The sequence below is a fragment of the Triplophysa dalaica genome, chromosome 13 (assembly GCF_015846415.1).
Source record: "Triplophysa dalaica isolate WHDGS20190420 chromosome 13, ASM1584641v1, whole genome shotgun sequence".
Classification (NCBI taxonomy): Eukaryota; Metazoa; Chordata; class Actinopteri; order Cypriniformes; family Nemacheilidae; genus Triplophysa; species Triplophysa dalaica.
Window position 1 is genome coordinate 1,674,274 of NC_079554.1, and position 14,936 is coordinate 1,689,209.

The following is a 14,936-nucleotide window of genomic DNA, read 5'->3' on the forward strand; positions in this document are numbered from 1 at the left end:
GAAAACCTGTCTGGAGTTCTTTATTCACCAGTCAGAATCTCTCTTTGTGACTTTGACACGCACAGCATCTCCAAGTTCGATGAGCGCAGCAGTTTTCTGTATGTGGTGAATAACTCTGAAGATTTCCAGATCTATTTCTGCACAGAGATGCACTGCAAGAGGTGTGTGTGCCTGTTTATGTGTTTCTTAACTCTTTACATGGGCAAAGTAAGGACCGACGCTGCTATATTTATAGTCTTAATGTCTGTTTCAGTGTTAGTGAGTCTGTCACAATCATGTCTGTATTCCTGTTGAGTGGCATCACATGGAAGCTCCGCCCACTGTGAACTCATTGACACTTTAAACCATAAAAAATGTGTCACATTCAGTGCAGTCTTATTGAAATACATTGTTTGTTGTCATATTTTAATGCAGATTGTCTTTATGAAGGTGATGTGCGTGTGTGTTGTGCAGGTTCTGTGATCTTGTAAATACACTCACTGAGGAGGCCTGGAAAGGCTCAGACGAGACCGAGTGTGAATCTGAGGCTTTAGAGGTACTTAATTCAAGATAGTTTTTTTGTGAATTAGTCAAAATATCTAGAATGGTTAAACCACTGAAACATCATGGCAGTAAAAAATGAATTATTAAACATATAATTTGTTGACACAAAAGTGATCATAATAAACATGATTGTGTTCTCTATCCTGCACAAGGCATACATTTAATACAGGAAGGAATTATTTAAGTACTTTCATGTAATATTCATGTATAATAAAAATTATGAAATAGTGGAAAAAGTGCCCCTGACTGACATTCCCATCCTCCGTAATATTTGTCAAAGACCGTACACACACACACACACACACACACACACACAGATATTTACATTAAGTTTGATTTCATGTGAAAAAACACTAGGTTAACAGATTACTTTATATTTTACTGGTTAACATCTTAATATTCTCTTGTCACGCTGTGTACACAACTTTTTCCATTCTCATTACAGACACTTGTAGTTTTTTGCATTTAAAAAATATAACATGTATTATTTTCTATTCAAATATATTTTATTATTGTTTTATTATGTATGAGCAAGAAAAAATCGAATAGCTTCGCTTTTTTTAGCAAAGCATGCCATTTTAATTGGTTACGGTAATGATCCCCCTAATGAACATTCCTGTATGCTAATGCTTAACATCATGTGACATGAAAACAGGTGGTATCAGGGAGAGAGATGTTGTCATTCTGGAGATCATATTATTGGACAAAATCTGTGTTGTGCAGGATGAGTCATCAATAGTTATATAACATTTTTCCAAAAGACAAATACACACATTTTGAATGCAAAGATCAAAATTTGTCAACATACACTTCATACACGTGGATTTGTTTTAGATTTGTTATTGATATTTTTAAGCAGCAAGTAGATGATTTGTGTGTTCATGTGTGTCTCCAGTATGATTATGAATATGATGAACATGGAGACAGGCTGGTTCTGGGTAAAGGCACGTTTGGCGTGGTTTACGCGGGTCGTGATCTTAGTAACCAGGTGCGTTTAGCCATCAAAGAGATTCCTGAACGGGACAGCAGGTGAGCGACGCCTTCTTCTGAAGCATTCATGAGCATTAAAACACATGAACATACATTTAAACCCGTGTGATCCGTGTGTTGTCAGATATTCACAACCTCTGCATGAAGAGATCGCCCTTCACAAACACCTGAAGCATAAGAACATCGTTCAGTATCTGGGCTCCATCAGTGAGAATGGCTTCATTAAGATCTTCATGGAGCAGGTTCCGGGAGGTCAGACGCCATTTGTTATCACAGTTTTCAAAGTTCTTTCTGATTTATTGGGTTTCAATTTTAAATCACAGATTTTCTCACATCTGGTTTTGCACTTCAAGATCATAATCTAATGCATCTATAATCAAAAATGTGCGTTGTGTTTGTGTGTGAACGGCAGGCAGTCTGTCAGCGCTGCTCAGGTCAAAGTGGGGTCCTCTTAAAAACAACGAGTCCACCATCGGCTTTTACACCAAACAGATTCTGGAGGGTCTCAAGTATCTGCACGATAACCAGATAGTTCACAGAGACATCAAGGTAATGAGCTGTTCGTGACATCATCTGTATGATCTTATTGAAAGAGAATATCTTGTTTCAGATGATGGCCAGTGCATATGTTATTCTGTCATGGAGCTCACACTCAACTTAAAAACTTCAGTTCAAAAGCTGCCTTAAATGTTTGACTTTAAACATCTTGTTTAACCATTTTCTATGTGGTGTATTTACACAAAATGCATCTGGACTTTTTTGTCAGTTTAATACAATTTCAAATATAGCTGCAAGCAGCAATACAGGGGCCAAGCTCCTAAAATGCAGGAATTGCAATGTAGAGTCACATGAGCAAAATTTATAGAAAAAATAGAAGAATGTAAATGAAAAACAGAAAAAAGTGAGGATCAACTGAAGAGTTTGTATATGAATACACCACATTTATATAATCAATATGACATATAAACATTAAAGTGCAGTAAATGATCTGACTACAGAATTGTTTAAATTCAGCATTTCTACCACTTGTTAATGTACTGTACCTGTCCTTGCGTGTAGCACAGTGTTCAGAAGTGAGTTTTTTTTCTTTCCTCACATTACAGGGTGATAATGTCTTGATAAACACTTACAGTGGTGTTTTGAAGATCTCAGACTTTGGAACATCAAAACGTCTGGCTGGAATAAATCCATGCACTGAAACCTTCACCGGTACATTAACAAACACATTAATCCTAACATTAATCTGCTAGTAAGACTGGAATTTACCACAGTGTACATTGAATTTAAATTCATTTGATCGATGTGCATGTGGATCTCCTGCATACATTTCTGGAAGGTTTCGATATTATTTTTACACCATACTGACAGAGAAAATTCAAATGTGTGGTATTTGTAAAGCATCAGGATTTAACTTCCTATAATTGTTGTTAACAGGGTCATAGTTGCTGTGAGTAATGTTTTATGCCGTGTGTGCAAATTTCAGGTACGTTACAGTACATGGCTCCTGAAATCATAGATAAAGGGCCGCGCGGGTACGGAAAGCCAGCAGATATCTGGTCTCTGGGCTGTACTATCATTGAAATGGCCACGGGGAAGCCACCCTTCTATGAACTGGGAGAACCACAGGCAGCCATGTTCAAGGTCACAAACACTCACTTTGATAGAATCATAATGTCTAAAAAATATGAAAAATGTTGTTTGTTGAGTAAAATGAAAAATGATTTCTTTGTAGTCTGTATTAGTGTTGAGTTGTATGATGAGTTTTTATGTCGTGTGTATGTCCAGGTTGGAATGTTTAAGATCCATCCAGAGATTCCAGAATCCATGTCCACTGAAGCCAAAGCATTTATCCTGCGCTGTTTTGAACCGGATCCAGACGGCCGAGCCACATCCACTCATCTGCTCACTCACGAGTTTCTGACTGTCACCTCACGCAAGAAACGGTCCAAGACTAACAATTTCACAGGTCTGATACGAACAGCTTATTCAACCCTGTTACCTTGAATGCTTTGATTGTTAAAAAAAACTACATACATTAGTGGGTAAAGTGATGTCCAACTTTGGAAACTTACAGTCTAACAGTCAGAGGATATTGTATGGATGTTGTGTAGTTGTGTTTGTGGTGTAAACTCTAGCTCGGCTTTAGGAACAATTTAAAGAGGTTTGGCAAGAAATGACACACAACACATGAGAAAAATTTATTGAGTCAAGATCGAGGAGAATAACTGATGTCGTCAAAAACGAGATAATTAACAAGCTGTTAATAACCGATCAAACTCTACTTAATATGTACCTTGTTTACTGCCAGTTTTTTTTATACACAAGAAAAAAACCAATATTCCATGATACGCTGTAGTTTGCCTTTTACCAAGTGTTTTCTTTCCAATAAATACCTTAATCAAATTTAGAGATGATTTAATGTTTTGAAATTGTTTATTGAACCAGATGTGCTACTAAAAGCAAATGAAATGATTAGAATATGCAAGAATATGGCACCCCAGACATCCCATTTAGTCACTACTGTATTCATTATTATTATTTTAATCTTTATTTATTAATAATTTCATCATTACTTGTTTTTCTTTCCTTTTTAGTTATAATTAAATACATAAACATTATTTAATAAATGTGAATGTAACAAATCACTTTCCCAATGCACATTAAATCAAACATAAAGGACCTCCTGAACTTGAAATAACAGGAATATTTAACCCCAATTTTTACTTCTTACTTTTAATAATAGTGTCTTTTCTTTTTTAACAGCACTGACACCAGGACCTGGTAAGTCTTTTTCATTGTCTAATTGTCTTACGTGCCAAACCGAGAATGTACACTATTCTGAAACACAATAATTCAGTGTGAAATGACGATTATGTGTGTGTGTCAGAGTATCTGCGCAGTATATCACTTCCTGTTCCTGTGGTAGTTGAGGACACCAGCAGCAGCAGCGAGTACGGTTCCGTGTCACCTGACAATGAGCTCTGCTCCAACCCCTTTAACTTCAAACCCAGCATTAAATGCTATAGTGAGCGAGAGGTCAAAGGTCATCGCTCGCTCTTCCTCAGGTCAGCACTGTGACATCACTGTTCTCTCCGTGTGTAGTGTGTTAAATGATGATTCATCTGCATACTCATGCTCTCTTTCAGTATTCCTGTGGAGAACTTTGAGGACCACAGCGCTCCGCCCTCGCCGGAGGAGAAAGACTCAGGTTTCTTCATGCTGAGGAAAGACAGCGAGAGGAGGGCGACTTTACACCGCATCCTGACGGAGGACAGGGAGAAGATCGTGCTTCACCTGCAGGAGGCGCTGACACAGGTCAGATCAGCGACATTATCATTGTTCGGTTGAATTTATGGCGTCCTAGAATCTGTCACATGACTTTAAAGTGATGTGGTTGTCCGCAGGGCTCTGAGGAGACCAAATTGAAGCATCAGCACATCTCCACACTGGTGACAAGTCTGGGGGATTTCGTGAGGATGGCGGACAGAAAAATAATCGCCGGCGCCCTCTCTCAACTCAAACTGGAGCTGGATTTTGATAGTACGGCAATCAGCCAACTGCAGGTGGCGCTGTTTGGATTCCAGGATGCCGTGAGTGTCTGGCCAACGTTTGCTTTACAATTGCCCTTAAAGTTCATTTGACCGTCACTTCCTGAAGTCCAAAACGTTGTGTGTTATGTCTCCAGGTTAATAAAGTCCTGAGGAATCACAACATAAAGCCGCACTGGATGTTTGCTCTGGATAACATCGTCAGGAAAGCTGTGCAGACCGCTATTGTCATATTAGTACCTGGTAAACAAACTACGTGCACACAATAAAGGAAATATGACATCCTTTATCGTCCTTGTCCATCCAAAAATGTTTAGCCCTGGTGTGCGTCCATGAACAGTGTTGGAAAACACTAGATAAGCGTGTATATATGAACCCAGTGTTGTGTTTCAATATTTGTTGTCTGTCTGTTTATTCTCAGAATTGCGGCCACACTTCGCGCTAGCGTCTGAGAGTGACACAGCCGATCAGGAGGACATCGATGATGACACCAGCCCTCAGAGAAGAGCCGATCTCAAAGACATAGCGCCACCTATTGCCCATCATGACGACACGGTGGCCACGTCTGGTGTGAGCACGCTCAGTTCAACCGTTTCCCATGAGTCTCAGAGTGCTCAGAGGTCCATCAGCATGGAACTCGGCCGCATGAAGCTAGAAACCAAGAGGTGAGCGTCTGTTCACTTTCATTACTTGATCGAACACTCAGAATTTTGTGTTTAACTGAAGTCAGTCAGTCATAAAAGTAACAACACAAGTACATGAAGATGAAAGCATTCTTTCTTGAATTACAAGCTTTTCTTGGACTATGCAAAAGTTTTACTCTTGTCATGTGTATCGCAAGAAGACAAACCATTATACCCACAGACTCGTGTATGCATGTGTTTGTGTGCTGTAGGTTGTTGGAGGAACTGATAGAGAAGGAGAGAGAGTATCAGGCCATCTTACATCAAGTCCTGGAGGAGAGAGAACAGGAGATCAAACTCTTAAAGGGACGGTCCACACTTACCGGTGAGTCTGATATCCACATTCATTCCCATACACACTATTCAATAAAAAATCATATCCAACACAGTATTGTGTCATGTGTTAATGGCAGATGTTCCTGAGCCCTTTATAAACACACCGAGATCATTTGAACAAGATGGAGACCAGGAGCTTCAGGAATGGCTGAAACTTCACGGGGCTGACGCGGAGTCTGTGGAGAGAGTAAGCAACTACAGTTAAACTAAAAGATTCATTCGGTGATTCTTCAAATTCTATGAAATTCTATCTGCATCAGATAACAGATCATGGATTATAGAATCTGTTTTTGCCTATTTGATAGATTATATCTGAGGAGTACTCCCTCGATGACATCCTTCATTATGTCACAAGAGACGATCTAAAGACTTTAAGACTGCGGTATGTACAGTCTTTTTACATTTCCACTTTTCTGCTGTTAATCTCACTGAACCTGTGAAGAATGAGTGGACCCCAATGCATTATTTTTTTTTTTTTAAGCAAAATAAATCCTGTATGCTTAATTTTATGGTAAACGTGCAATTATTCACTGTCCCAAAGAGCGCGATTAATCACGATTAGAAAATATACGATTAATCAGAATTAGAAAGCTTGCGATTAATCTTGATTGGAAATTGTGTGATTAATCTCTTTTAGAAAGCGTGCGACTAATCTCGATCAGACAGCGTGCAATTCATCTGTTTTAGAAGGCGTGCAATTAATCTCGATTAGACAGCATGCGATTAATCTCTTTTGGAAAGCGTGCGGTTTATCTTGATTAGACCTAGATGTAATCAGATCTGTTTTAGAATTTGTGGGATTAATCTCGATAGACACAGGCGATTAATCTTGATTAGACACGTGAGATTAATCTATTTTAGAGCGTGTGCGGTTAATCGAAAGAGTGTTTCTAGTTTGTGGGAAAATTTGCGATTAATCTCGATTGGACAACGTGTGGTTAACTCATTCGCCACCAGCCTTTTAAAAAAAAAAGTTGCCAGCCTACGCCAGCGTTTTTTAACATTTTCACCCAACTTTAATGACTCACAGTAAATGTTTTGTAAAGAATATATGGACAAACAATATGTCAAATGAAAGAACAGAGTCTCAGCTTTTAAACAAAAGAAACCGTATTCTTCTATCTTCATTTGTTCGTTTTTTTATCACTCCGTAAATGTGGGTAGGTTTCTTCAAAAATGCATCACTTTGATTAAACAACTGAGATAATTAACGTTTTTTGTCAAAGATTCCACCCAGATTCCACTCAGAACAATCATTAAAAACTGCTAAAACATACACGTTCTAGGTTCTGGGATTCTGTACTTTTTTCCAAAGGTGTGTAATAGCGCCACCTGCTGTACAACAGTACAAACACTGATTGCTTTAATAACTCGTCTTTGGTGGGGAAGCACTTTTTTTTAATTGAGGAGATAACTCATCAATGGCGGTGAAAGAGTTAATCTCTTTTAGAAAGTGTGCGATTAACCTCTTTTGGAAAGCGTACGGTTGATCGTGGTTAGAAACCGTCTGATTAATCGCGGTTAGAAATAAATAATCTCGACTAAAAGGGTGGGGTGGATCACAATTTCGTTAGAATGGGAGTGCAATTAATCACGATTAAAACTTAAATCTATTTACAGTCCTAATTCTAGTACCAAATTATTTAATTTATTTTAATAATACAATCAACATTGTGGATACTGCAATCTGTTCATGAGAATGTAGTTTTGTTGTCACTGAATGAGTGCCACGATGCAATTTCGATGTGAATTAACCTATTTACCATTGACTGTTCTGTGTTTTTAGAGGTGGAATCATTTGTAAACTGTGGAACGCTATTACAGAGCACAGAAAGAATCCAGCCTGAGAACCCAATGTATACACATATCTGACCATCCAGAGCCACCCGACATGTGGAGAACATAGTGAAATATCCACTGGGATCAATTCATATCACATGTAAATAACAGTGTTTTAACAGCTCCAGCTGTAGAACAATTTCTACACAGCTTATTTGTACGTCATGTTGTGTTAACTTTGTACAGGAAACTTGTTTTATTTTTGATATTTGTTTACAAACTCCCGTCTTGACCTGCCTGAGAACCTTCGCAGCTCTGATCCCTTTAAAGGGAAAGACATTGAAACTATTCACACATGCACACGTATATAAATACAGATTTCGTATGTTTTTTTACATGTATCATTTATAAGGTGTATCATCAAGGTAATTTACCTTTTTTAGCAGAGCTGTTTATGTCCGTTTATATTCTAATGACTATGAAGAAACACCACGACCAGTCTGATTCCTCACACATTCTACTGTGTTCTCTGTTTGGGGTGATAAATGAAATGAATAAAACTGATGTTATGCATAAAAACTTTAAAATATAGATTCCTGAGATTATATTTATATTGCAGAATTTTACTATTTAGAAGCAGCTCACACAAATAATATAATCACATTTTGAAAGATTTGCCAAAGGATTTATTTATTAAGCACAAACCTCCAACACCTCAACTATTTAAACTCTGAAAAACTACTGCAAGAGTCTATTATAAAACACACACAAACAATATGTAAATGTTCACCTGTTCCTGTGCATTTCAATTGTTTTAATTCACTCCTATGTATTTTATATATACAGGGCTATGTAATGTGACAATCATATAACAGTAAATTAAAGTTTGATTTCTGTCATTTGTGTTTGCATGATCAGTGTTTCCCCGATTCTGATGTTTTATTTCACAACAAATGTTTCCTTTTACTAAATGTAGGGTCTTTATTTTCTGGAGAAAAAAAATCGTAATGATCATTGCTGGTGTGATATTAATCTTAATCTTTTTTAATTGCAGTTTAAAGGCAGTTTGTGCTTTTTAAAGTGAAATATGTAAGGATAATGTACAGTCAGCAGGTCATTATCACAAACTAAACCTCAACAGGGTGTTCAGGACATTTCTGCAAACAAATGCATAACAAGTTCATTAGCACATTATATTTAAACCAAGAGCTAATGCAGACAAAAGCAGACAAATACAGCAAAACGTCCAGTAACACTTTACAATAAGATTTATAACTGCTGTAAAAGTGTTGTTCATTGTTAATATACTTTATGTGCTAACTGTAGTAAGGTAATGTTAACAATTGGAAGCTTATTTTAAAGTGTTACCTTTTTATTGTTCAAATATATACAAAGCATTGAATATAGAATAAGACAACATAGGGTTATATATTTCTTATAGGCTAAAATCTATTTGTGGAAGTGTAGATTCTACTATATAATTTTTACAGAACTATGTGGAGATTTAATGTTTATTACTTAATAATTTTATAATAAATACTTATACAGTTTAAAAAGTTGTTGTTTTTTGTTTATCATTTGATCCGTGTAATAAACATTATTTGAGGCATTTTATGTGGTTGACATTCAAAGCCCTTATATGGCATTTTTTAAATAAAATGTCATATTTTGTTATGTATGTCATGCATATTTCTGGAATATTTAAATTGCGGATTTTCCAGGTTAGATTACAAGTTGCTTTGTATTAGCTTCAAATTTTGCAATTAAATAACAGTCGACATGTATTTAACATTTATGAAATAATTATTGTTAAATAACATCATACCAAGTATTTTTTCAAATGACAAATATACGTTAATAATTTAATGAAATGTTTAACGCGTTCCCTTTAAAGAGTAGAACATATAAACAAATCATAAAATAAATGAAACAATCGCGTGCAGAATATATTCAAACAGTTATCTTAATTGTAAAAATATTATTTTCTTTAGTTATTATAAGATAAAAAGGAAAGACTCTTATATTGGCGACTCTTGTCAACGCGCATGCGTTGTGACGGAATCGGCGCGACATGGCGGTTCTATTGGAAACAACATTGGGTGATATTGTGATTGATTTATACACAGAAGAGAGACCCAAAGGTGATTATTCACGACATTAATGACAGAAGTGTGTGTGTGTTTGATGCAGTTTTATATGTACATGCAGTCCTGTGAGCAGAGATGACTGAATAACATTAAGTTCATCTGAAACTTCGCGTCGAGCAGTGATATAATGGCAGCAGTATTACAGCAGATCTTTAATGAGGTCAGATCACAGAGTTTCACGACGATTCTCTGTGTGATGTGTATGAGATCTAAACGTTATGTTATCACGAACGTTACTTACGTTGTCCTGTACGTAGCCCTGACGTCATGAATCATGTCTGTTCTCATCTGCAGCCTCTCTGAACTTCCTGAAACTCTGCAAAATCAAATACTACAACTATTGTCTCATTCATAATGTTCAGGTAATGTATTCTTCGTTCTGTGTTTACTTAGACACACAGTTATATACTTCTCACATCTGAAAACATTATGCATGAAAAATAAACATTTTCTTTTATTCTGCATGATTATAATATCCCTTAACCACATCTCACCGTTTCATATGATGATGTCTTATCATTGTTGTTTATCATATTATTATAGCTACTTAACTGAGACAAAAACAAAAGAAATGAAGCATAAATGGCCGTTTGTAATGTAGGTGTTCTTCTGTATCTGTATTTACATTGAGTTTTATGTGTGACCCCCTTAGAGAGACTTCATCGTTCAGACGGGTGACCCCACTGGAACGGGGCGCGGAGGAGAGTCTGTGTTCAGGTTAGACAACATTTTCTTTGCTATCTAAACACAACAAACTGTTTTAAATAGAGATGAACATGTGTACATGTGATGTTTGTTTGTGTGCAGTAAGCTGTACGGGGATCAGGCACGCTTCTTTGAATCGGAGAAGATGCCGAGGATCAAGCACAGGAAGAAAGGAACCGTGTCTATGGTGAATAACGGCAGCGACCAGCACGGCTCTCAGGTTTGTTTTTTATTTTTAGTGTTGATCATGTGGATTTGCTTGCGTGTTTCACGGCTCTTTGTGCTTCTGGCTTTCAGTTTCTGATCACCACGGGTGAGAATGTGGATTATCTAAACGGCATTCACACTGTGTTTGGAGAGGTCACAGAGGGCATGGACGTGCTGGCTAAAATCAACGAGGCCTTTGTCGACAACGACTTCATCCCCTTTCAAGACATCAGGTAGTCATCCACGTACTGTACGAGAAGAGATCAAGTGTGTTAAAATCACTGCTGTGCATTCGTTTATTTAAAATCACTTTTGTTGAACCACTTTTCAGGATTACTCACACGGTGATTCTGGACGATCCGTTTGATGATCCAGCGGGTCTGCCGGTTCCAGACCGCTCTCCAGAACCCACCAAACAGCAGCTGGATGTGAGTGTTTAGAATACAAACTCACCTGGATTTGAATGTGTGTAGGAACTTTGGTGCAGATTCTTGAAAAATGTTGAAAACTCTTCTTAGAAAAGCGTTCAGACATCTCTGGTGTGTTAATGTTTCAGAGCGGTCGCATCGGAGCAGAAGAGGTCATAAATGACGATGACGGGAGAGATGCAGAGGAACTGGACGAACTGATCAAAGAGAAAGAAGCAAAGACACAAGCCATTTTACTGGAGATGGTGAGTTTTCAGTTTTCAACACGCCGCAGCGAAGAGTCTCATCTCATAGTTGACGTCTTTCTGGTCTTAAGGTGGGGGATCTGCCAGACGCAGAAATTAAACCTCCAGAGAACGTGCTGTTTGTGTGTAAACTCAACCCCGTCACCACAGATGACGATCTGGAAATCATCTTCTCACGCTTCGGCTCTATTAAATGGTGAGAGAACACAACGAGAGAGCGCTGGAGCTGAATGATGATGTGTATCCCACATACACATTTTAATAACATCGCTTTAGTTAGAAATCACTTAACATGTTCATATTTGTTTTCAGTTGTGAGATCATCAGAGACTGGAAGACAGGCGAATCACTGTGTTACGCTTTCATCGAGTTTGAAAAGGTTTGTGTCTGCGGTATCTTTCTCAATCTCGCTTCAAACCTTGGCAAAAGCTTGTTTCGGGGGCGGATTGATTTTACTACACAGTTTTGTTACAAATATCTTGGTTAAACTATTGTTAGTGTAGTAAAACTATGGTTACTATGGCGTGTGTGTGATCAGGAGGAGGACTGCGAGAAAGCCTTCTTTAAGATGGATAATGTCCTGATAGATGATCGTCGAATTCACGTGGACTTCAGTCAGTCGGTGTCGAAGATCAAATGGAAAGGGAAAGGTGAGAGTTTATCACCCACAACCTATACATTATTCATGTCATTAACAGGATCATATACGGAAGCATGAGGTTTTTTTCAATGATGAAAAAAATCTGAGATGTTTATAAAATCAGATGTTATAGTTTGCACACGCTTCACTGTTTTATCTCCATGTGAAAATCGGTTTATAGCAAATGTGGTTTTGTTTGGTTTCTAGGTGGGAAGTATACCAAAGATGACTTTAAGGCGTATGAGAAAGAATTGGACAACAAATCCAAACTGGCTTTAAAAGACAAAGTGAAAAGCAAGCAAGAGTATCTTTTAATTCAGCTCTTCACATTCAATTCTTACATGATTTTCACTTTCCAGAAAGGACTATTTTAGACCAACTTCAGACATTTTACTGTTACATAATATTGAATGTATAGATGCTTTCAAAGTGACAACATTAACAAATGTTATGAGCAAAAGAAACCGAGAAGAACCATTTCTTGGCTAAATATGTTTCTCTAAAATAATTTGAATTTAGACTGCGATACCAAGCTCAACCTCTAGATGTCAATGTATCATACATACAGTTTCTGTAAATGAGACCGAACTAAAGGACCCATTGTTTATTTAATACAATTATTATACAGTCACATAATAATACAAATTAATATGAACATAAATTAAACAAAAAATAATTAGCTATATTATTATACACTAGCCAAACACAAACCGGCTTTATTAGAAAACATAATAGGTGAAATAATTTATCTTTGGTCGTTCCCAACCCTGAGCCCTTACATTTTTACATTTACATTTTTAGGCATTTGGCAGACGCTTTTATCCAAAGCGACGTACATTGCTTTTATCCTATACATTAACATATAGGTATTTGCAATCCCCTGGGATCAAACCCACAACTTTGCATTGTTAACGCAATGCTCCTACCACTGAGGTACAGGAAAGCTTAGAGGTAAAGACAAGTTTAATATTCATTTTATGTTGTATTTCTTTACTGTTACTGGCAAAGTTCGCGTTATGAGCTTCTGTTAGATGAAGATGAGGACGAGAGCAGAGACGACAGAGACAAACGCGACAGAAAACGTCAATCAGACAGCGAGAGGACAAAGGACAAGACATCAAAGGTACAGATGTGTGCTTTTTAATACATCACCGCTTGTTTGGTTTCAGAACACACATTTTATTTCAAAGATATATCTTTCACATCAGAAACAAATGATATGCCAAATGTTTTTGTCTTTCAAAAGTTTTTTATTCTATCTTCTCTATACACAACTATGTGGTCATTATTTGTTTATGCATATTCTTCCCAAACCTCGCGAGTCTGTCTGACTCTGTCTTCTCTTACATGTGGGTGTTCTGTAGGACCTCGTGGAGAGTCGAAGAGACCGAGATAAAGGCCGACAGCGTTCTCGATCCAGAGACAGACATAATGAGAGAGAGAGAGGCGGAGACAAACACAGAGACAGAGGAAGAGAGAGAGACAGTGAACACAAACACTACAAAGAGAAGAGCCGCAGACGAGAGCGCAGCCGCAGCCCCAGGAGATCAAAGTATTAGAAGAGAGATGTGAGGAGTGTAAAGACAGAGTGAGCACGGCCGCTCCATGAATTCATGTGGTTCAGCTCTGAAACATGTTATTGTACCAGAAAACATCACTTGTTGTGTGTCACAAAATTTGCAGTCCGTCATTAAACGTTTGTAAATCAGATGCACGTTTAGACCATTTTTTCATAATGTTGATTTATAGGTGAAGTTTTCTTTTGAGGTGAGATGGGTCTGTATTGTTCATAAGAACCCCTGTTGGTCTGCAACTGTCTATTTTGCAAGGGGGGATTTCAAATGGAACCCATCATTTACAGTGAGGGAAATAATTATTTGCTGCTGATTTTGTAAGTTTGCCTTTCTTACAAAGAAATGAAGGTCTATCATTTTTCTGGTAGGTTTATTTTAACTGATAGAAACCAAATATCAACCAGAAAAACAGGGAAACATGTATATAAAGGTTATAAATTGATTTGCGTTTCAGTCAGTGAAATAAGTATTTGTGACCCTGGAACACAAAAGCAGTCTTAAGTATCACAGGAACATTTTTAGTAAAGAGAAAAATACATTGTATGGGTCAAAATGATCGATTTTTCTTTTATGCCAAAAATCATTAGGATATGTAGTCAAGATCATCAATTAACTACATTAAATTTATCAAAACTTTATATTTGTGAGCCGATGGGCTGCCACAGTGCCCCTGATTAACAACCTCGAAGGCAATATTCTCAATATTTTGATTTTTTTGCATTCTCAGATTCCAGAGTTTTAAACGATCTGAGCCAGATATCCTATTCTAACAACTTCATACAAAATCTTACATCAATAGAAACCTTATTTATTAATCTTGCAGATTAGGTAACAATGTCAATTTCGAAAAATTGATTTATAAGACTGGTGTTGTTGTCCAGGGTCCCATTGAACCCGTACAACCAGCAAGAATTCTGGCTTCACAGATTAGTTTGTGCCTATATGGACCACAGATGAGTCCTGTCACTGTACTCCTAAATCAGCTTGTTAAGTACATAAAAGATGCCTGCCAACAAGGTTTCAACCAAATAGGTTTCAAAGGATGTCAGGGACAAGATTGTAGACCTGCACAAACTTTGAATAGGCTTACAGACAGAAGCTTGGTGAGAAG

At 37.4% G+C, this 14,936-nt stretch overlaps 2 protein-coding genes across 3 annotated transcripts in view; both read left to right on the forward strand.

Annotated features, from left to right (window-relative positions):
• map3k5 (mitogen-activated protein kinase kinase kinase 5) overlaps nucleotides 1-9,435 on the forward strand; it is a 28,927-nt gene extending 19,492 nt beyond the window's left edge. Inside the window, exons 13-30 of one of the 2 annotated variants that reach the window (XM_056763923.1) lie at nucleotides 66-161; nucleotides 454-535; nucleotides 1,439-1,572; nucleotides 1,658-1,785; nucleotides 1,946-2,082; nucleotides 2,637-2,742; nucleotides 3,017-3,174; nucleotides 3,319-3,499; nucleotides 4,297-4,314; nucleotides 4,421-4,598; nucleotides 4,680-4,848; nucleotides 4,938-5,123; nucleotides 5,219-5,324; nucleotides 5,503-5,746; nucleotides 5,977-6,089; nucleotides 6,178-6,287; nucleotides 6,406-6,482; nucleotides 7,887-9,435. In XM_056763923.1, the coding sequence (XP_056619901.1) occupies nucleotides 66-161; nucleotides 454-535; nucleotides 1,439-1,572; nucleotides 1,658-1,785; nucleotides 1,946-2,082; nucleotides 2,637-2,742; nucleotides 3,017-3,174; nucleotides 3,319-3,499; nucleotides 4,297-4,314; nucleotides 4,421-4,598; nucleotides 4,680-4,848; nucleotides 4,938-5,123; nucleotides 5,219-5,324; nucleotides 5,503-5,746; nucleotides 5,977-6,089; nucleotides 6,178-6,287; nucleotides 6,406-6,482; nucleotides 7,887-7,947 (2,284 nt within the window). In that variant the 3' untranslated portion in view covers nucleotides 7,948-9,435. The remainder of the gene's footprint in view (nucleotides 1-65; nucleotides 162-453; nucleotides 536-1,438; nucleotides 1,573-1,657; nucleotides 1,786-1,945; nucleotides 2,083-2,636; nucleotides 2,743-3,016; nucleotides 3,175-3,318; nucleotides 3,500-4,296; nucleotides 4,315-4,420; nucleotides 4,599-4,679; nucleotides 4,849-4,937; nucleotides 5,124-5,218; nucleotides 5,325-5,502; nucleotides 5,747-5,976; nucleotides 6,090-6,177; nucleotides 6,288-6,405; nucleotides 6,483-7,886) is intronic. The other variant, XM_056763924.1, reaches the window with a different exon arrangement.
• Nucleotides 9,436-9,889: 454 nt separating this feature from the next.
• Nucleotides 9,890-13,959, forward strand: ppil4 (peptidylprolyl isomerase (cyclophilin)-like 4). Its single transcript, XM_056764557.1, has 13 exons — nucleotides 9,890-10,020; nucleotides 10,321-10,388; nucleotides 10,679-10,743; nucleotides 10,834-10,951; nucleotides 11,029-11,171; nucleotides 11,270-11,366; nucleotides 11,495-11,611; nucleotides 11,683-11,807; nucleotides 11,924-11,990; nucleotides 12,150-12,261; nucleotides 12,459-12,555; nucleotides 13,260-13,374; nucleotides 13,616-13,959. Exons 1-13 carry the CDS (start codon nucleotides 9,951-9,953, stop codon nucleotides 13,808-13,810), a joined length of 1,389 nt encoding a protein of 462 aa, XP_056620535.1. The 5' UTR covers nucleotides 9,890-9,950; the 3' UTR covers nucleotides 13,811-13,959.
• The last annotated feature ends 977 nt before the right edge of the window (nucleotides 13,960-14,936 follow it).